The 21,120-nt window shown below is 41.2% G+C and overlaps 1 protein-coding gene across 2 annotated transcripts in view; it reads left to right on the top strand.

Annotated features, from left to right (window-relative positions):
• Mtarc2 (mitochondrial amidoxime reducing component 2) overlaps positions 1 to 20,525 on the top strand; it is a 36,015-nt gene extending 15,490 nt beyond the window's left edge. The window contains exons 5-8 of one of the 2 annotated variants that reach the window (XM_026387997.2): positions 9,929 to 9,990; positions 10,209 to 10,280; positions 15,026 to 15,179; positions 20,284 to 20,525. In XM_026387997.2, coding sequence (XP_026243782.1) covers positions 9,929 to 9,990; positions 10,209 to 10,280; positions 15,026 to 15,152 — 261 coding nt within the window. In that variant the 3' untranslated portion in view covers positions 15,153 to 15,179; positions 20,284 to 20,525. Of the gene's footprint in view, positions 1 to 9,928; positions 9,991 to 10,208; positions 10,281 to 15,025; positions 15,180 to 19,591 lie in introns of both variants that reach the window. The other variant, XM_026387996.2, reaches the window with a different exon arrangement.
• Positions 20,526 to 21,120: the final 595 nt, after the last annotated feature.

Below are 21,120 nucleotides of genomic sequence, written 5' to 3'. Positions count from 1 at the left end.
ATTATACTGTATTGCTTCAGGAAGAATGACAAAAGAATCTATCCGTACTCAGTATAGGTGTAATCTTTTGATCTGCAGTTGAGTGAACCCGAGAATACCCAAGGGCTGACCGAGCTATGTTCCAGCTTTTTTGTAAATGAACTCATTTAATCCTCAAATTGCTTAAGAACCATTTCTCAGAATTTCTTTCACAATACCTTTTCTAGTTTACCCCTGACCCTGTGCGAACAGGGATTTTATGTGAGACCTGTTGAACTGAATCAGAGGCAAGGATTTGCTTTTTGAATTGATCGCAGCTCACCCATCTCTAAATGTTGTTATCTCTGATTGAGGAGACCCTAAGTCTTTGATGACAATCGTACATGGGTATTCCTTTTGAGCAGTATCGTACATGAACACATGTTCATAAATCACAATTGAGGAATAGTCACTTGCTTTACCATGTCACTCAAGAGACAAGCCCATCAAATACAGATGTTGACATAGAGATGGAAGAGTAGAAGTGGGTAGGAGTCATCTCGTGGGAACCTTACCACCCACATCTTTCCATCCCTGCCCTCTGGAGTGCTGTGACTCACGGCCTGGACCAAAGGTGTGAAAGAGCAGCCACTGCATCCCAGGTTGCCACTGTTTGTGAACTGGGTTGGTAGTCCCCTGGCCCCCACTGACCCTGCTGTTGCAGTGTGGGGTCCCTTAGCATCTCTGACAATCAGGAGCCAAGCCCCAAGGAGGGACTAGGATGTCTTTTGTCCATTTGGGCACCATAATTCTCCTAGTTTTAACTTCCCTTGGTATGTGAGTGGTACATGTACAACCACATTGGCTTCACAAAATGTCCAAATCAGTGCAGACACATCAGAGATCAATAGCCATGTCTCAAGATCTCTTCTTTCCTTTGTGTAGCCTACTGCTACTGGTGTTCCTAAAAGCAAGTGGTGTTCCAGGAACGGAAGTCAGCTAGCTTTAAAGAAAGTCTTAGTCTGTTATCCTGTCCTTTCCCCAAGATTTTCCAGGTCCAAGTATCCCAAACAACAAACTTTCTCCTGGCAATTTGTTATGCATTTCAGAGCAATATTATAAAATTAGGATATTGCAAGTCAAGTGCAAAATTAGAAATGTGCCTCTTGTGTTTCTGTAGGTGCATATGCCTGCTATTGTGTAACATGAGGATACTTGTAATTTAAGGATAAAATATACTGCTTCTCTACACAGTACTGTTCACACATGGGGTCTCAAGAAAGCCTCAGGGAATTAGGGCTCTGGAAAGCTTTTTAATGATTCAATTCAAGAAACTTTTTTGGATAAAGTTAGGGTTTTTTTGTTTTTGTTTTTAGTATAAAAGTAATTTTTAAAGTAACACATCCTGGATGGGGGTGAAACTTAATGGGAGAGCCCTTGCCTAGCATGCACAAGGCCCTGGGTTCTATCCCTAGAACTGAAAAAAAAAAAAAAAAAAAGAAAAGAAACTAGTAATACAACCTCTGTATTTTCTGTATGTAATTTGAAAAATTAAGTGAAGTTTAATGAAAGTAAAAAAAAAAATCCATCACATTTTACTATCAAAGGTGGCGTAAGATTACTTTGTGTTGTGTTTCCAATATCATGGATATAAACTCCACCATTTTCACTTTATTTATTTATTTATTTATTTATTTATTGTGGTGCTGGGGTTGAAACCAGGACCTTGCACATTCTGGGCAAGTACTCTGCCACAGAGCTTCATCCCCAACCCCCATCATTTCACTTAATGGTATATGGCAAACATCCTGCTTTGCAAATTAGTCACTAGCAATGGCTTTAGAGCTTCCTATTAATGCATCATATGATTCTGCAATAACTTACTTAACTATTCCTTTGTTATTGAGCCTGTAGACAGTTTTCCATTTTCTCTTACATAATTAATGTTTTGTAAAACAGTCTTCTTCTACATTTCTAAATTTATTCTTAAAAAAATACTAAATCAGCGTTTTAAAGATTCTGCATGTGTATCACCAAGTTACTTTCCAGAAACCTTCTACCAGTTCGCCTTCCCACAAGCTGAGCCTCTTCATTGTACCATTGCCAGCAATCTATAATCTTTAAAAGATTATAATTTGATAACTGGAAAGTAATGTCTCAGTTAAGTTGGTAAAGCTTGGTGTGTGGCCTCCTGCCTTATTCAGTTGCTGAAGGAAATCTAGTCATGTAATATGCTAGTTTTACTTCATCTGAAGAAACTCACATCCTGCAAGTTCATACTTTCAATGTCAAAGTTCTGAAACATTCATGTTTGCAGAAAGAAGTTCCTGGGTGCCGAGCTCTGAGATAGATATCAAGATTATAGAAGTGAACTCAGTGTGTCTGTCTGCCAGTGTCTCTGCATCAAGGGGGACTGAGGCATTGCAGTACTGATGACGTCTGAGATGAGACATCACTCTTCCCAGAGCTCAGGAGAAAGGAGCCCTCAGGGTACACTCTGTTGTATAGGATGTACTGAAGATTTGCTAGGAACTGGATCCAAGTGCAGGAAAAATGCCATTGGGTTTTTTTTTGTAGGGAGAGTGATCAAATTTTGGATTAGGACATTAAAGAACACTCGTTTGCTTGTATGCCTTAGAAGTGGAGAAACAATCTTTGAGTCAGGTCAGCTATATGGTACAAGGGGAAATATATATTTGGTCTTTGTCTCTGGTTGCTGGCACAGAGTTCCTGATTCTTGGAATTTGTTGAGTGAGAAGAGTGAGATGAACATCTTTTGTTATTCACAATGAGCCCCTCCCAATCGTACCTGAGTTTATGGTAAGGAAGCAGCTCTTGAGGGGAGTGGAAGGTGTCTAGATAGCTTTAGGATGGGGTTGGTCACCTGAAAAGCCAAACCATGATTAAAGGGATGGGACTTTCAGGTGCTGCCTTGAACTTGATGAAAGGGAGAGGGTCTAGAGATTGAGTTCAGTCATCAGTGGCCGATGACCTCATCCATCATGCTTATGAGACTGGTGACAGACGAGAGCGGTGGGAACATGAGGTGAAGAGGAAATTCTATCAACAGGGCCCACTATACTGATCTCCACATGCTTTTTATTGCTGTTTTTTTTAAGCAATTTACCTGTGGTCCTATCTGAATAAGTCAATAGGGCAAAGTACGTTCCTCAGTGAACAACCTGCTACTTGCCAGAGAAATGCAGACCCAGAAGGCTCCTCCTTGCCCATAAGAAGAACACACCCTGAAGGGGAGGATTTTTGTAACCTTTCCACAGACCAGATTCCAGAACTCAGAGAGACAGAGTAATTAAAAGCAAAACCATCTAACCATAAAATCTGCAATAACAAGTTCAATGAGCCTGGCCAAAGTGATCCAGCATTGCTTGGATCTTTAGCATGCCATTATAATGATCTTACCCTCTATGGGGTAAGATCATGCACGTTGGGTATTTGGAAGCCTAATGCAACCCTGCCATCAGTCAGAAGTCAAGAGGAGGACCTGGCTGGACTTTTTAGAAACTTCCCTGGAACCCCCAATGAAACTGGAGGGCAGGAGGGGTGCACGGTCCCTCTCTTCTCTGATATAACCCACTGTCTCCCTTGAGAATGTCCCTTTTTCCTATCCTTTCTAATAAACTCATGCCTGCTACCCTGAACGACATGTCTGAAATCTTTCTGGCATAATCACAAGAACCAGTGATCGAGGACATCTGTGGTCACTTTGGCTCTGTGATGGCCTTGCTGTGCAAAAAAATGACACCTCTGTAAAACCACTGAAAGAAGGGGTTCAGAGAGCTTCTGAGCTGCAAAAATAGAGGCGCTGAGAAGGTGGTGCACCTGAGAGGGTCTAGGGACTTGACCCTACCCCTTGCCCTATGCAGCTCTTCCATTTGGCTATTTCTGAGTTAAATTCCTTATTAATAGGCTGATAACAATAAAGTGCTTTCCTGAATTTTGGGAGTCATTCTGGCCAAATGTCAAACCTTTAGACAGGTCAGGCACGGTGGTGCACACCTGTAATCCCAGCGACTTGGGAGGCTGAAGCAGAAGGATTGTATTTTTGAGGCCAACCTCAGTGATTTAGCAAGCCCCTCAGCAACTTAGTGAGGCCCTGTCTCAAAATAATAAAAAGAACTAGGGCTGTAGCTCAGTGGTAAAGCATCCCTGGGTTAAACCCTAAGTACAAAAATTAAACAGAATAACCCGAAGAGGGGATGTGGGAACAGCTAAGCATTTGCTAAGAAGCAAGGGCAGCCTGGATTTGACAGTGGCATCTGAAGTGGGGACACTCTTGTGGGACTGAGCCCTCAATGTGTTAGAATTGAACTGAATTATGAAATGCCCAGTTGATGTCACAAAGTTGCAGAAAGTACGTATTTGGTGTCAAAGGAATCTGAGACTAGACTAGCTAGACTAGGATGATTTTTTTTTTTTAAATGCATGGTTGGGATTATAGTGATTCTTTTAAATAAAAAAGAAAAAGAAAATTAAGAATTGTCCTAAAATGTCAAATAACTTAAAAATCTTGGGTGGAAGCTTTGCAGATATATTTCTATAAATGTTACACAGTTATTTATACAGATTTGACATTTGGTCAACAATGGATGGCTTATGCAGGTACAACCATGGTCCCATAGATTAGAAAGGAGCTGAAAAGTTCCTGTTGCCTAGTGACAATGTAGTCATCATAATACTGTAGGGCAAGGCATTACTCACCTGCTCTTGGTGATGCTGGTATAAAGAAACCTACTGGGCTGACAGTTGTAGAAAAAGATAGCACATACAATTAAAAGACTGTGTTTCTGGTTTACTGTGCTTCTGCATTGAACTGTAATTTTATTGTTATTGTAAGTGTATTCTTTTCACTTATTAAAAAAGTTTACTGGAAAACCAGATGCTGTGTTACAGTAGCAGCAGCCTCATACATCTCTGTACCACATATCTAGATTACACTGGATACAATTAGATGACCCTAGAGGTGTACAAGATGCACTGCTAATGTTGCCATTAAGAGGCCATACAGCCTAATGGTGGAGTAGGCTATTCCATCTGTGTTAGATGTTTGCACAATGCCAATATTGCCTAATGACACTTTCTTAGAATGTATCCCTGTTAAGAAATACATGACTCTATGAGTGTGTGTGTGTGTGTATGTGTATGTATGTGAGTGTGTAGACTGTACTATTTTCACTCAGCAACATCTAACATTATTCAGTGTTAATACAGGTTCACATCCTTCTTTTTATTGTCCTAGTAGTAATTGTTGTCCATACGCCTCATGTGTATTTAGCCAGTCGCTAGTTGGTGACTTTCTGAACTTACTGTAATCATGTGGGGTCATCAATAACAAATCAGGAAAATTGCTATAGATTTCAACAAATCAAAAAGTTTTGCTTGTTTATTTGCTTCTTCATTCCCTCAATTTATGCCACAATGGTTTAAAATTGCTTCTGTCAATTTTATGTACAATACAGTAGAGAAGTTTTTGTTTTTGTTGGTACTGAGGATTGAACCCAGGGGCACTTTACCACTGAGCCACATCCCCAGCCCTTTATTTATTTGTTATTATTATTTGTGGTACTGGGGATTGAACCTAGGGTCTTGTGCATGTGAGACAGGCACACTACCAACTGAGCTATATCCCCAGCCTTTTTATTTATTATTTTAAAACAGGGTCTCTGTAAGTTGCTGAGGCCGGTCTTGAACTTGTGATCTTCAGTCCTTAGCCTCCCCAGCCACTGAGATCATAGGCGTGTGTTACCACATCCCATATACAATAGAGCAACTTTTGAATATAGCTGTTAGAAAGTCAGGAGCTGGAAAAATGACTCGCCAAACCTGGGACTGAGATTAGGAGGGAAGAGAGGGCCAAGATGGTGGCAGTAGATGGCCTCCCAAAGGCTGTCCATCTGATTTGGTCTGGACTCTAAAGGATAATCCCTTTCATAGCCCATTGCCAAAGCAGGCCACTCATTCTAGCTTGTGCTGTCTTTCCATCTTACTCTCAGATGTCTTTTGTAAGGATGAATTCCACAAAGCTGAGGCCCTGACGTGTAACGATTCTCCATTTGCCTGGAAGTTTCTCTTCTTTCATTTAAAAAATTCCATGATTTTCTCTCTTGACTAAATGTTCCCAGAGACCTGGATTTTGTCAGACTGCAGATAGGCTGTTAACCAGAAGGGGGCGCACTGCCTGCCTCCAGCGTTTTTATATTCGGAGATGACCTTGGGACCTTGCTGGATTGTATAACTCAGTAAATTATGTGGTCTAGTGGAACACAATAGAAAGGTAAAGCTCAAATAGTTTTTTTTCCAGTCATTTAAAATTTATTTTCCTTTAAAAACGGAATTAATTACATTTGAACGTAATTAGCTAAATTTTTCCACTGTAGACAATGTTTTACACCAAGATGTGAAAAAATGATCAGATTAGGAGAAATGACTTTAGTGATTAATATTGCAGAAAGTAATAAGAGCTGGCTGATTACTGGGGGCGCTGCAGACAGACAATTCTTAGGAATCCCGACTAAGCAGTCAACCCTGGTAACAGCATAAGAGCAGATGACCTGAATCTGTCTTGTTGAGCTAGGAAATCTAACTACACTTTACAGACTTTGCTGATGTCTAGCATAGTCACGATGTAGAATATTCACAGATATGTGACTTTGAAATATTAAATTCGTCCTCACTTAGAAAAGGCAATTGAACATAAGGCACTTGGGGCATGGGATTCCTTCAGCCCTGCTTGGTTGTGCTGTTGCTCCCTTTCCTGTGGCCGCAGCGCCCCCGTGTGGTGAAGGGCGTCTAGCCCTTCCCTTCCCTGGACTGGAGCTGTCGTATTCTGTCATACCCCAAGGGAGACAGCACCGTCCACCAGTAGGTTTGCTGTTTTGAACCCTGAGTGTAATAAGTCTTGACTTGAATATGGAGATTCCATTCGGTAATGCTGTGTCCTTGAATTTTACAAAGGTTACAAGTTCATCTGCCAACTAGTTGTTTGGAAGATGTAACTCCTTTCCACCCAGAAACAGTTTCCTAAAGTATGGCTGGGAACCCAGGGCATTCATAGAGTTCTTTCCCTCAGTCTGGCTGTGGTCATATCAGGTGAGAGATTTCTGAGTTTTGAAGACACAAGTAGGTATCAGAGAACTTTTGGGGTATTAGGGGTCAGGCAGGAGTTTGCCTCTGGAAGAGGACCAGGCAGAATGTGGTCGTCAGCAGCACAGGGGGAAATGGAGTGGTGTTAACCCCTACCCTCTGCTCTACTCTGTCTCTTGCAGGGGGAGGCTTCAGCCTTCTCTCATGCCCTCTGACGGGGAGCAAAGCAGCAAATGCTCAGGGATAGATTTAATTTCCTTAGACTGACTTCTCATTAAATCCCTTAGACTTGGGGTCTTCAGAAACTCACCTGAGTTGATACTACTAATGGCAGCCGAGCCCAGGGACCCTGTCTGGATCCTGACTGGCTGGATTTAGCTGATTACTTGCATTAAGAAACAGGAAAAAGAAAGAGTGAATTTTATGCTGTTTGATCAAAGTGGGGAGAAACAGCTAGATTGCTTGTCACCTGGTCCCACAAAAGCAGTCATAATTTATAGAAAAAAAAAAGCCAGGTGATACACAGATGCAGATTTAGTTCACTTATGCTAGACAGGCCAGGGCAGGGCAATCTCACTCTCAGCTTCTGTGGCCAATCCAAGCCAGGGGCCGAGTGGGGGCCAGGGGCAGACCCCGAGGTTTTATTTTCAGCATAAGGAAGTTGCTCTCAGTTTTAGAGGGGTCTCCAAAGTCATTCTGTTTCAATATCAGGAAACAGCTTCAAGAACATTATTTGCTCCAATTATAGATGGTGGTGTTGGTCAAGGAGCCTGTCGTGAGCCCCATCCCTCATGCCTCCTGCTTGTCACCTGGAGAACAGAACAACAGATTGTCATGTGAAGTTCAAACTTTAAATCAGTAGGACTCAGCAGAGATGGCATGGGTGCCTTAAAGGTGAAGAACCCCGATGGCTTCCCAGTTAGCAAGAGAGGCCTTGGTCTTTATATAGCTCTACATGTCCCCTCCCACAAGGATGTCATGTCATATATGCTATTAAAGGAGTTAAGAACTTGCCACCCCAAAACATGTTGCTCTCACATATTCATTATTTTGAAGTAAAGGCCCTTGAAAACAGCAGATGCAAGGGGATCACACTGACCTTTGTCCTGTTCCTTAAAAGCAGGAGGTGAAGTTCCCATGAGAAAGATGCATTCCCCAAAAGGATATGAAGAAAGTACCCTTCTTATCAGGGAGGGGAAGCTGAGGCTGGGGGGTGGGTCTGTACAAACCAGCCTTGGGGAGCTAACTCTTCCGAGTCACTTCTCTACCCCATTGGCTGCCCTTGCCTAGTCCCTCTGTCCTGTCACGTTTTCATAATTTTACTACTCTTTGTCCAACTCAGTATTCGTGTTCAACTCGCTGTCTTTGGGTCTTAATTTCATTATGAAGGCTCCTGTATAAAGTGAATTGTATTAAATAAATTTGCATGCCTTTCTTCTATTGATCTGTTTTATGTCAACTTAATCCTCAGGCTGAGCTGAAAATCCCTAAAAGAACAGAGGTAAATTTTGCCTCCCCTACAATATTGTCCATATAACCTCCATATATGGGTTCATGTATCTAGTTGTATATATGTGCACAGTCAGCCCTCTATGTCTACAAATTCAGCCAACTGCAGATCAAAGATATTCAGAAAAAAATTGCAATGTGTACAGACCTTTTTTTGTCATTATTTCCTAAACAACTATTTACATAGCATTTATATTATATTAGGTTATATACGTAATCCAGAGATTATTAAGTATATGGGAAGATGTGCATAGATTATGAGAAAATACTAGGCCTTTTTATATTAGGGACTTAAGCATTGCAGATTTTGGTATCCAAAGGGGGTCCTGAAAGCAATTTCACTGGATGCCAAAGGACTACTTACTGTATGTAAATGAGTGTCTGTATATGAAAATTAAAAAATTATATGTGTACATATAATTAGTCCATCTTTCTCATATGTGTATGTATAGATGTCCATATGTTTCTGTATATGTGCCTGTATGCATGTTTATATATGTGTATATGTTTCTGTGTATGTGTTTGTGTATATGTGTGCATGTTCGTGTGTATGTATCTGTGTGTATGTGCATGTGTATGAGTATGTATGGGGGAATTAGGAGCTGGGTAATTAAAAGTCCTGCTTTCATAATCAGAAAGATTTTCTGATTTAGCTGCCCTACCTCCTCTTTGTGTGACGCTAAGAAAAATTTTGTAATCTCTCTAGGCTTCTGTCTCTTGGGATAAAATAAGGATCTTGATAGTAGCTCCCTTGGAGGTGTGAAGATTAGTTGAAGACCCTAGGCAAATGTTGGTGGTGCCAGCTGTTCAAGCAAGGCACAGCCAGTGGCCGTGGAATGTCAGTGCGAGGTCAGGAGGTAGCAGTGTTGGATAGTGAATCATGACTGACTCCCCTCGGGTGATGTCCCACTCATCAGAGAACCTCAGTTTTAGCTTCCCTTCCATCATAGCTTAGCCATGAGGAAAGAGTGGGCTTATCTTGCAAGCTGTAGATCTCGTTGTATACCAGTAAATTAGTCTTTTCGTTAATTCTGATGGTTATGGCAAACTGCCACTCTGTAGGAAGTCTGTTCTTGCTGTGCTGACAGAATCAGGGTTTTGAGTCTGACTCAAGAGGTGGAACCCTGAGGCTGGGGTCATGGCTCAGTGGTAGAGCATTTGCCTAGCATGCATGAGGCCCTGGGTTCAATCCCTAGTTCGGGGAAGAAGTGAACCCCGGACCCATCCACATGTGACAGTTCTTGATGTCTTCTTGTGCTGTTTTCTTCTGCTTGATTCATAGTTGGTACCAGCCAAAAAAAAATGAACAACAAGATCCAAGAAGCCTTCCTCTTAAAATATACCTTCTCTTTCCTTCTAGGATTGCTGGGATGAACTCCTCATTGGTGATGTAGAAATGAAGAAGGTCTTGGCTTGCCCCAGGTAAGGATTCTCACTAAATTTCACCTTTGGGGTACGGAATGCCTATTGGTTCTTTTTTTTTTTTTAATTTCAAAACAATAACCTTTAATTTTCAATATTTCCAACTAGCATTTTTTTCTGCACATGTAAATATATATAACACAAAGCATAATTGAATAATATGTGCACAGTGCCATTGGTTCTTGAATGTCACCTAACCCATGGTTATTGTGTGACAGGTGCATTATGACCACGGTGGACCCAGATACTGGAATCATAGACAGGAAGGAGCCGCTGGAAACCCTGAAGAGGTAGAACACCAAGTCCAGTGTTTTTAATATTATCCAAATACCATATGGACCTGAGGGTTGGGTGCTATGTCAGCCACGAGGTGCATGTGACCTTTCATTCCAGAGCCCCTGCCACTCTGCATGCCTATCAGTTATTATAAATGATTTCACCTTTGGTGCTTTTGATAAGTTTTTAATTATATAATATTCCATTCTGAAGTTTAAATGTCTCTCATATCATTTTTTTGGGTTTTATTTTTTGTAGTTCTGGTGATTGAACCCAGGGATGTTCTGCCACTGAGCTATATCCCCAGCCCTTTTAAAATTTTTATTTTGAGACACAGATTAAATTATTGAGGCTGGCCTTGAGTTTGTGATCCTCCTGCTTCAGCCTCCTGAGTTGCTGAGATTACAGCAACTCGGGAGTTTCTGAGCATGTGCCCAGATTCTTTCCTGTGCATGGGGGGATAGTAGACATTCTTTTTATTAATTAATTAATTTATTTATTTATTACTGGGGTTGAACCCAGGGGAGCTTGCCCACTGAGCCATATTCTCAGCCCTTTTTATTTTTTTGAGACAGGGCCTTGCTAAATTGCCAAGATTAACTTACCATGCTTTTGGCTCAGCCTCCTGACTTGCTGGGATTATATAGGTCTGTGCCACCATGCACAGCTTAAGTAGTAGACATTCTTTATTCAGAGGTGGCAGTAGCTCCCAGCTGCCAGCCTCAGCCCCATTTTGCACCTTGAGTCTTTCCGTAGGCCTTTTTTTTTTTTTTTTTTAATGTGTGCAGGCCAGAAAAAGAGGCACACTGCCAACAGGTTACATAACTGAGCGCATGCTCACAAGCACATGTTTATGACATGTACATATACATATACATGTACATGTACATACGCTGAACCAGGGTGTTCATGACTTTGGTTATATACTAAAAACATAGCCTGCCAGAAGCCCTGGCAAGGGAGCCTAACTATAGCCATCTTGAACCCACTCTATAGGGATTCCTCACCACACAATCCCTGTGTTGGAGGACTTCCACGATGATCCTTTAGGGAGGAGGGCAGATCCTGCATCCATAGGCCATACAACAATGTAAGCTACAAAAACATAGAATCAGAAAACAAGTCCCAGCATCTGGGGTTACTAAAACCACTTCCAGTTTCATCCCATATTGAGGTGGCAATAAAAGACTTTCCCAGTCACGTCCACTTGTTCGGGGATATAGTCTGGATCCACCTGGGTAGTCTGGCAGTAGAACTCACAGGGACTTCCGTGCATACTCAGCAGGCGGATGTGTTTGCTACTCTGGTGTAGGTGTGTGTCCAGTCCACAACGGTGATGGCAAGGACACACCTACAGATGAAAGGACAAAGCACTTACAGGTAAATCACGTCCATCTGGGAGAATGCATGCAGCTTTGAGTCCTGGAAAGCACGGTGGCTGCCTGTGGCAGCTCTCCTGGGTGCTCCCTCACTCATAGCTTGATCCTGAACTCCAGCAGATTCTGTGTGCACTAGCACTCGGGAACTCAGAATTGGCTGGAGGAAAATAATAAACATGATTTATTTATTTTAAAAAATTTTTATACCTTTATTTTATTTATTTATTTTTTTATGCAGTGCTGAGGATCGAACCCACTGCCCCACACATGCTAGGCAAGCGCTCTATCACTGAGCCACAACCCCAGCCTTTTAAAATCTGTGTCCCAGGCACAGGGCCTGGCCAAGTCACTTGTATGGGCCATGGGGCGATGGGAAGGGGATTCACTAGTCACCTATGGTATTACAAGGAGGTCACCCTCCAAACCTTTTCCCCATGGGGCTAGCAGGGATACCCAACCCATGTGGGGTCCTTTATTGCCCAGGGCCAGGTCCACTCCACAGTTTTCCACTGATTCAATCCAATGGGAGTGGGCAAATGAACATTCCCTGGCTGCCCAAACACAGGCTTAAGTACGACATCCTTTGTTGTCACCCGGACCTGCACTGGTGCTGCTATGTGGTGCAGCAAAGCCTCCGCAGGAGCTGGTGTCTCTCATGGGACCATTCACACTTGTTCAGAGCTCTCACAGTTGCCCACAGGTGCTGTGCCTACCATGGAGGGGATGTTGACCGCAGTCCTAAGTCCTTGCTTAAGCAGATTGTTTTATCCCTATTAGGCCTGCAGCCTGTGGGTGACATGGGACGTGCAGCTTCCATTGAATCTATAACTGAGGTCCCATCACTGTACATCCTGACCCGTGAAATGAGTACCTGAGTCACTCACTATTGTGATGGGCCAGCTGTACAGGCGTCAACACTGTCAGGGTGTGAATCACAGTGTGCGGGTTTGCTTGACCTTTGGGCCAGGCAAACACCAAGCCTGTAGCCATATCAACTGCCATCAAGGCAAACATGGGCCACTTCAGCCTCAGTCAAGGGCCAATGTAATCCTGCCATCCTGTCAGGGGGACACATCCACACATTACTTGACCATATGTGGCTCCCAGGTGTCAGGGGTGTGGATATTTCTGAGCATGAACCACACAGGCCTGAAAGGCCTCTACCAGGGCATCCCACATTAAAGCCAGGCCCCATTGTTTGACATACAGTTTTCACACCTGTACTGCCAGGTTGGTGGGAGGGGCCTGCTCTAACCACCGCACCTTAGCAAAAACATCTGCTTCATGAGTCCCTGGGCTAGTCACAGGGGATGGCCAGTAACATGCCCTAGAGTCACCTGTTCCTGGTGGCTTAACTCCCAGAGCTCTTGCCACAGAACTTGCACCCAATATATAGCACAGCTGTTGGTACATATTGCTATGGGGGATGCTTCATTTGCTATCATCATCCAGACAGTGTGTAGCTCAGCTCACTGGCTACTTTGTCCTGCACTGGTATCAAACCAGACAGAGTCTGTTTCTGGCTCCACAGTGACTGCCATCCGCACAGTCAGTTGTCCATGGCTAGAGCCATTAGTGTAACAAGCACTGGACAGTACAGGTGCCTTACCTCCAAGGTATGGGCTTGTTTCTGGTTCACCGACGTCGGTAACAGGCCCTATCACATCCTGAAGTCTCTTGCCCCCTGCCAGATCCCAGCACATCTAAGCTCTCATGGCTTCTGCCAGCTCCTAACACATCTGGGTTCTCTTGGCCCCTGCTGACTTCTGTCCCAAATTATTTTCCCCAAGTTCGCCAACTCCACTTGACCAATGGAATAGGGTGAACTTGGTCCCTGGCTGGCCTTGCTGGATGCTGCCCATTGGGGCCATCAGTGGCTGTTTCATTTTCTGCATTACCACTGACTGGGCTTGCCGATTCCACCAGCACTATGGCACCTGGCCTCTGCCACATGTCACAGTCTGCCCGGCCACGTCATGTTCACCACAGGGTAATTGGAAGTCTTCTCCATGCTCATGGGGAATCTGTCCACTGTATCCCAATTCCAAGCCCAGCTTCTTATCAATTTTTAATAATATTTATATTTGTACTTCCAAATGGAGGCCTCAAGTACTTATTTAATTATGTTTATTTCAACTCAAATTCCTTTATTAGAATCAACAGTGAGATATATGAGAATAATTTGAATTGCATAATGAAATATTAGAAAAAATGGAATGGAATGGGTTGTCAGTTTGTATACCTGGGAGATTCTTTTTTGGGTGGGGGGTGGTTACCATGATTGAACTCAGGGGTATTTGACCACCGAGCCACACCCCCAGCCTTATTTTGTATTTTATTTAGAGACAGACTCTAAGTTGCTTAATACCTCGCTGTTGCTGAGGCTGGCTTTGAACTCATGATCCTCCTGCCTCAGCCTCCTGAGCTGCTGGGATGTAGGCATGCCCTACGATGCCCAGAGGAGCTTTTTTAATGTCAGGATTATTATTATTATTTTATTATTTAAAGAAGTTTCACTAACTTCGTCCTCAGTAGAATGTGTTTTTAGACCTAAGTCAAGAGCTGGGAGTCTAGTTCAGTGGTAGAGCACTTGGCTAAGCATGTACAAGGCCCTGAGTTTGATTCCCTGCACACACAAAAACCCAAAACCAAAACAAAACAAAAAAAAGAAAAAGAAAAAGAAAAAAACCTAAGTTAACATTTTTTAGTGTTGTATTCTATTTTTTTCTACTTTATTTTGTTGTTTGTTTCCAATGGGTATTTGAGAAAAGGTTATTTGATGAAGTCTTTGGATGTACTGTTCTGTTTTGTTTTTGTCCTTTGCTGTTTAAGATTCAGTGAAGTTAATTTTCTTTTCTTTAGATGGACCTTTGGGGAAAAAAAAATAATTTCAACCATAAGCCAGACCGCCTGCCCACTGCATCTGTGCCTTAATTTTTGTTCACCAATGAACTCCAACTTTATCTTGTAAACTTGGAGGGGTTGGAAAGCAAAGTGCTCAAGTGCATTAAACAAAAGGTTTAGAGATCAGGGCAGTTCCATTTTGAGATTTCATGAGCATTTGTTTCAGGGAGCTATAAAGTTGAAGGTACTCATGTAAGCAAAATATTTATATTCTGATTACATGTGCAAGTGTTTTTTTTCTTTTTAGCTTCAAACTGAAGGCATGAAAAAATTGTTCATACTCTCAGGTTATTACTTCTAGAAAAACCAGGATTACTTACAATTGGACTAATTATCCACAGATTTCTGTGTTACCATTTTTAAAAAGGGCTTGCTATTGATGTATAAATAACCAGACTGAAACCTTGGGCTCTATGGAGAGCACCTAGATTGTTATTTCCTTTTTGTGCCTGATGAGGAATGTTTGCTTCTTTCAGCTACCGTCTGTGTGATCCATCTGAGAAAAAAATATACAAGTCATCCCCACTTTTTGGAATTTATTATTCAGTGGAAAAAATTGGAAACCTGAAAGTTGGCGACCCTGTGTATCAGATGGTACAGTAAAGGATCTGCTGGGGTGACACGTGAAAGGTTAGTTTTGCTTCAAGTACTCAGGTTCTCAAAGCTGGATTTTCTTTTTTTCTTTTTTTTTTTTTTCTAAATATTTATTTTTAAATTTTCGGCGGACACAACATCTTTGTTGGTATGTGGTGCTGAGGATCGAACCCAGGCCGCATGCATGCCAGGCGAGCGCGCTACCGCTTGAGCCACATCCCCAGCCCCTCAAAGCTGGATTTTCTTGTGTTAATATAATTTTTTTATTGTGCTGCTTTAATTTTTGAGTGAATATTTTATATTCTGGTCTTTGGAATTGGAAAATGCCCTTCATTTCTATTCCCCTCTGTAATTATGTATTTCCACCTAGCTTTCTCCATCCTTCCTTCCCATTCAATTATAAAATGCAGATGGAGAACCCTGGCAAAGACAGGTATATGTTTCCAGTTCATTAAGGAATATCCATAAGGAATAAGGAGGTGAAGGTGAGCCATTCTCCAGAGTTATATATTTTATTTTTTTCTGTCTTAGATAGAAAAGTGAAGGGGAAGTGTGTAAATTATTCACAATCAACTTGGGAAAAATATTTAAATCAAATGCTTTTTTTAAAAAAATCAAACATGTTTTTTAAAATGTAGTTTGAGTTTGAAAAAAAAAAAAAAATCAGTGCCTCAAGGTGACTGCATCCTGAAGCATGAGGTAGAAAATAATGTGCTCACATTGATTTCCCTGGACCAGAAAAATCCTGAATCCTGGAGGTGTATGCCTGACTCTCATATTATAGGAATAAGAAAGTCAGTTGGAAGACCTCACATTGAAGTTTTGAGTTAACTCCTCTGTAAAATCTATGACCCTCTTAAAATATCTTTATCTCTAAAAACCTTGACCATCCTTCTTTCTTATTCTGGCCTGAACTTCTCACTACTGATGTGATGATTCCACCCATCTGACTGATGATGTGCAAAGGTGGTCCAGACAGGCCTTGACTGAGCATTAGACAGCCTTGGATTTGTAGTTCTAACATCTTCCTTCTTGGTTGAGTTATTTAAGCTAAGTATCAGTATCCTTTTCTGCACAATGAGAATGATGCTAGTTCTTACCAAAACAACCAATAAAAGTTATTTTCAGTATTAATCCATATAAAATTACTGCATTATAGCAGGCACATAGAAAGTGCTCATTAAATAATAGCTATGATTTTTATTGTCATCATTGCATCATAGCTCAGTCTGAGATACTGTAAGGGGTATAAAGGTGAGATGGGGCTGGGGATGTGGCTCAAGCGGTAGCGCGCTCACCTGGCATGCGTGCGGCCCGGGTTCGATCCTCAGCACCACATACAAACAAAGATGTTGTGTCTGCCGAAAACTAAGAAATAATAAATAAATATTAAAAATTAAAAAAAAAAAGGTGAGATGGGCTTTACCCTCGAGGGAGGCAAAAAGGAAAAAACTGTGCATTGGCTACCTATTATAAGTAGGTATTCAAGTAACCATATCTCTAACCATATTTCATCAGCTCTAAGATGTCTGTTTTAACATCTTTAAAATTACACATCTTCTTATAGCATTCTGAATACCTTTTTTAAAAAATCTTCATGATGCATAAAATAATGGTATATCTTACATTTGGTGTATCTTGAGTTTGATGAAATACAGTGAATATTAGAAAGGAAATTGAAATTTCTAAGTTCCTGCCATTTCTAAAGTCCCCCATTTGCAGGAAGAGTGAATCCAAATCTGAGCCATCTAACATAAATGGAACTGATCCATTGTCCTGCTGTTCCAGTGATGATTGACTGGACCTGGATCAAAGCCTGAGTCAAGTGGTCTCTGAGAGACCTTAACAATTAGAGGTCCTCCAGGTCACTTGGTCACAGACTCACCCAGTCCCCTTAACAGTTAAGGGTACTCCAGGTGACCCAATCCGATGCTCTCTTGCAATGGAGGAGAGGCAAGGATCATCTAAGATTAATTCAAATGACCTCCAATTTCTCAGCTCCCAGAATGCTTTTTATATTAAAGATCCTAAGATAATGTGTCATCTTTTATCATCCTTTTAGAATCTCTATGACTTAGAAATAATAATAGGCAAGAAACAAAGGCTCAGATAGTCAACTAACCTAGTGCCACAGAGGCGATAAGAGATAGAGCCAGGAGGCATGCTCTTCACCGGACACAGAGGCATACATTTGTATGTATAAAGAAATAGCTGTAACTTAGGACAGACAGGGTTCTCTGTGGGTTCAGAGGAGTTAGACGGTCTTTCTGGTGGGATGATGAAGGAAAGCTTGAGGATAGATACAGCCTGAACATGCTGAGGAAAGAAGACCACAGAGTGCTCTAGGGGTCTATTAGGATGGAAGCTCCTACAAGTTCTTACCTTTGTAGGGACCAAGGAGGACACTGGGGCAGGGACTAAGGGAGATGAGGATGGAGAAGAGGGATGAAGCCAGGTATGGTAGGTTCTTGAAAGTAAGTTTGCAATAAAGGTCCGTGTGTGGAACATGTTTAAAGCCAAACATAATCAAAGCTATGCTTTTGGCAGATGGTCCTGAGAGCCATGGGTGGGATGGTGTGGAGGGAGGTGAGAGGAGAGGTGGAAGGGCAGGCAGGGGTGATGGCATGTGATTGAAGGAGGGAGGAAGTTGTGGACAAGGAGAGGGAGGTGCAGAATGCCCAGATAGATCCTCAGTGTGTCCCAGATACTGTTTGCCATGGGGCCCTAAGCTCCCTTCACTCCTCACACAAATCCTGGGCATTTCCAAATGTGCCCTTGTGCTTCCTGGCTCTGAACATTGCTTCCTCGGGTACCTCGCAGAAGAAGAGGAGAAGTCTGGAGGAGGTCTTCCTGCTGCCCACCCCCACAGACACTGAGAGGTTTCTTTGCTGGTTATGACTCTTGCTTGGGGGTTTTAAAAATAACAGCAGTGTTGCTTATTTATTTTAAGTACAAGCCCACCATAGTTTATGCATACTGGAGGACCAGCTTTATGGGATAAATTGAAAGACCATCTAAAGCCTTAAAAAGAAAAATCAGTTAATACATGCACTTGGGTTAATACATGTGATTCGAGTTGTCTATCTACTTCAAATTTAAATATACTAAAGTTTATATGTTTTATTATAATGGCAGCATATGTTCACCATGGCAAATTTATAAAATGCCAGAAAAGTAAAAGAAAGAAATCACCTTTGATCACTGTTTATAAACTTCATTATGGTAGGAATTTTTGTTTTTGTAATGTAGCCATTATGTGTGTGTGTGTGTGTGTGTGTGTGTGTGTGTGTGTATCATAGGTTGGTGTGGAACTCTCCAATCTATTCAAATTCATCTTTGATGGTTTTATAACACTGAATTATATAAATGATTGATACTTTTTAAAAACAATTTCTCAGTATTTGACACTTGGATTATATCAACTTTTATTATAAATAACATTATACTGGATAAGAACACTTAAAAATTAAAGGATTGTTCTGTAAGTTGGATTCCTGAAAGTAGAATTATTGGCCTGTGGAATGTAGGCATATTATTTAGCATCTTACCAATTGTTTTCCAGGGTTGTTTCCATTCTACATTCCCCACATGTTGTGTGATTAGTACATTTTCTGTTGCTACAATAAAATATCCTGGATACTTTATAATAAAGAGAAGTTTATTTAGCTTAGTTTGGAAGGCTAAAAGTCCAAAATTGGGTGATCCCCGCAGTTTGGCCTCTGATAAAGGTCTCCTTGGCTGTGTCACAGCATGTGGATGACATCAGAGCAGGAGCATGTGGAGAGAGATCACCTGGTGAAACTAGAAGCCAGAGAATAGGGAGGGGCCCATCTCACTTGCTTATTAACAAGTTACTTTTGAGATAACTGGGATTCCATAACAACTACCTCAAGGTTCTTCAAGGACACACCCTTTAATGACCCAACCACTTTCCTTTAAGAAGCCCTACTTCTTAAAGATCCCTTGACTACATTGGGGATCACACCTCCAACATGAGAACCCTTAGCAAACACTCTCAAACCATAGCATCATGTAAGAAAGACCTCTTGCTCTGGGCCCTTGCCAGAACTCAATTTTTTTTATTTGTTGTTTTTAGATATATATGACAGTAGAGTATATTTTATCCCACTCCTTGATTTATACTCAAAGGACTTAAAATCAGCATACTACAGTAATGCAGCCACATCAGTGTTTATAGTAGCTCAATTCACGATAACTAAGCTATGGAACCAACCTAGGTGCCCTTCAATAAATGAATGGATAAAGACAGTGTGTGTATACATAGAACTCAATCTTAACAGGCTGCTTTATTCCATGTTGGCTCTTGGGCACAACATAGTTTATATTGCCTGAATTGTAACCTCAATAAGTGTTTTGTGGGTACTTGGATTATTTATGATCAGTAGACTAAATAACCAAATAATCAGAATTTCTTGTTATTTATGCAGCTTTTATCATCCAGGAGGCATCCATCAGGATTTTATCAACAGCATCAACAATACCTCAGCAGATCCCTATCACCCACCTCGAACCATTTTTCTCCTGTAATTGACTCTCTATTTTTTGACTTTTCAGAGTTATGTATGCTCTGAGTTAATGCAAGAAAAAGTATTTGGAAGTCATTTGGGAATATGATGGAATATAAATTTTAGGTAATGAAAGGCTTTTAAATGAACAAAATTGTCTATAAAATTATTTTGAATGTTACTATAACTATCATATTTTCTAATCCCTGACTCTACTATTGATGAGTTTAAAGAAAGTTTAAAGTCAGTTAAAAACAAATACAACAACAATAACGAAGAAAACCGCAAGAAAATATTTTAAATGTATATACTTTTTACCTATCATTCTTCATTTTAGGAGAAATGCAAGCAACAAAATTGTTTCCTGATGCTCCTTTACATGTTAACATGCTCACAAGTGCCTAACAGTTGTTCTTGAGCTCTCTTGAGCCCTATTGATGTTTCACTCATCTGTTTGGTGTTTTTTTTTTTGGTTTTTTTTTACCCTATCATTGTGGAATCAGGGTCATATTTGAGTATAGAAATTATTTTCTAGATCTTGTTTTTACATTTGACTATGCCTCTGTTAAGCTCTATGAAAATAATTTGTTTATGTCTGACAATATACCCCATAGAATTCCCAGGAAGATAAAGAGGAAAATGGAATTTAGAAGAAAATGGGATTTTGAGACAAGGAATGGAAAGAAGAAAGCATGAACACACTTTTAAAAATACATGTGTATTTTTTATGACAAAGAAAAATGAACTGTTTTGATGACTAAGCAAAAAAAATGCTCACTGAAGTAACATATAAATGATTAACCCATTTATAATCTTCTGGTTTCTTTATGATTAATAAATGTAAATCTCAGTCCTACTTTGTCTTTGGTGTTTCTGAGTCTTCCAGGGCTTTGCTGATTGTATCTTAGAACTTCAGTCACTGTCATTCATTTTCCTTGACCCTTTCTGAACACACTCTGAGTCCACAGACATTAGCTCCTGTCACTGTTGGGTGTGGGTGTCAGGAACTGCAGGTACACAGATGGCTGGTCTGAGATGAGGACACTTCCTAGTGGTAAACAATAAGGAGCAGGTGTTTCTTCCTTCTCCATTTTTCTTCTTCATTTTCTTTCACAAGTTTCTGGGACTGAAGTTAACCTTCATCCCTGGCACCCTGTGAGGTGAGAGTAGTAATCAAGCCATTCGCTGATACATTTTGGGAAGTGATAAAATGAGAAAGTCATGCTAACCACTAAAATAAAAAATCCATATTTTCCCTTTTAACTTTCCAAAGAGATTAAGGAGGGAGACAGATAGAAACACAGAGGCGTCAGTCCCTCGGAGCTGTCTTTCTGTGGAGAACACAGAACTCAAGTCCTGTGCCATACTGGAGTCACACTTCACCCACATCCTCAGTGGCACATCCCAATCAATCAACACTTCTTTCAGGGAGGAAAGATTTGCCCAACCTT

The sequence above is a fragment of the Urocitellus parryii genome, chromosome 9 (assembly GCF_045843805.1).
Source record: "Urocitellus parryii isolate mUroPar1 chromosome 9, mUroPar1.hap1, whole genome shotgun sequence".
Taxonomy (NCBI): domain Eukaryota; kingdom Metazoa; phylum Chordata; class Mammalia; order Rodentia; family Sciuridae; genus Urocitellus; species Urocitellus parryii.
Note: the sequence above shows the minus strand (reverse complement) of the source record. Positions and strands in the feature narration are given on the sequence as shown.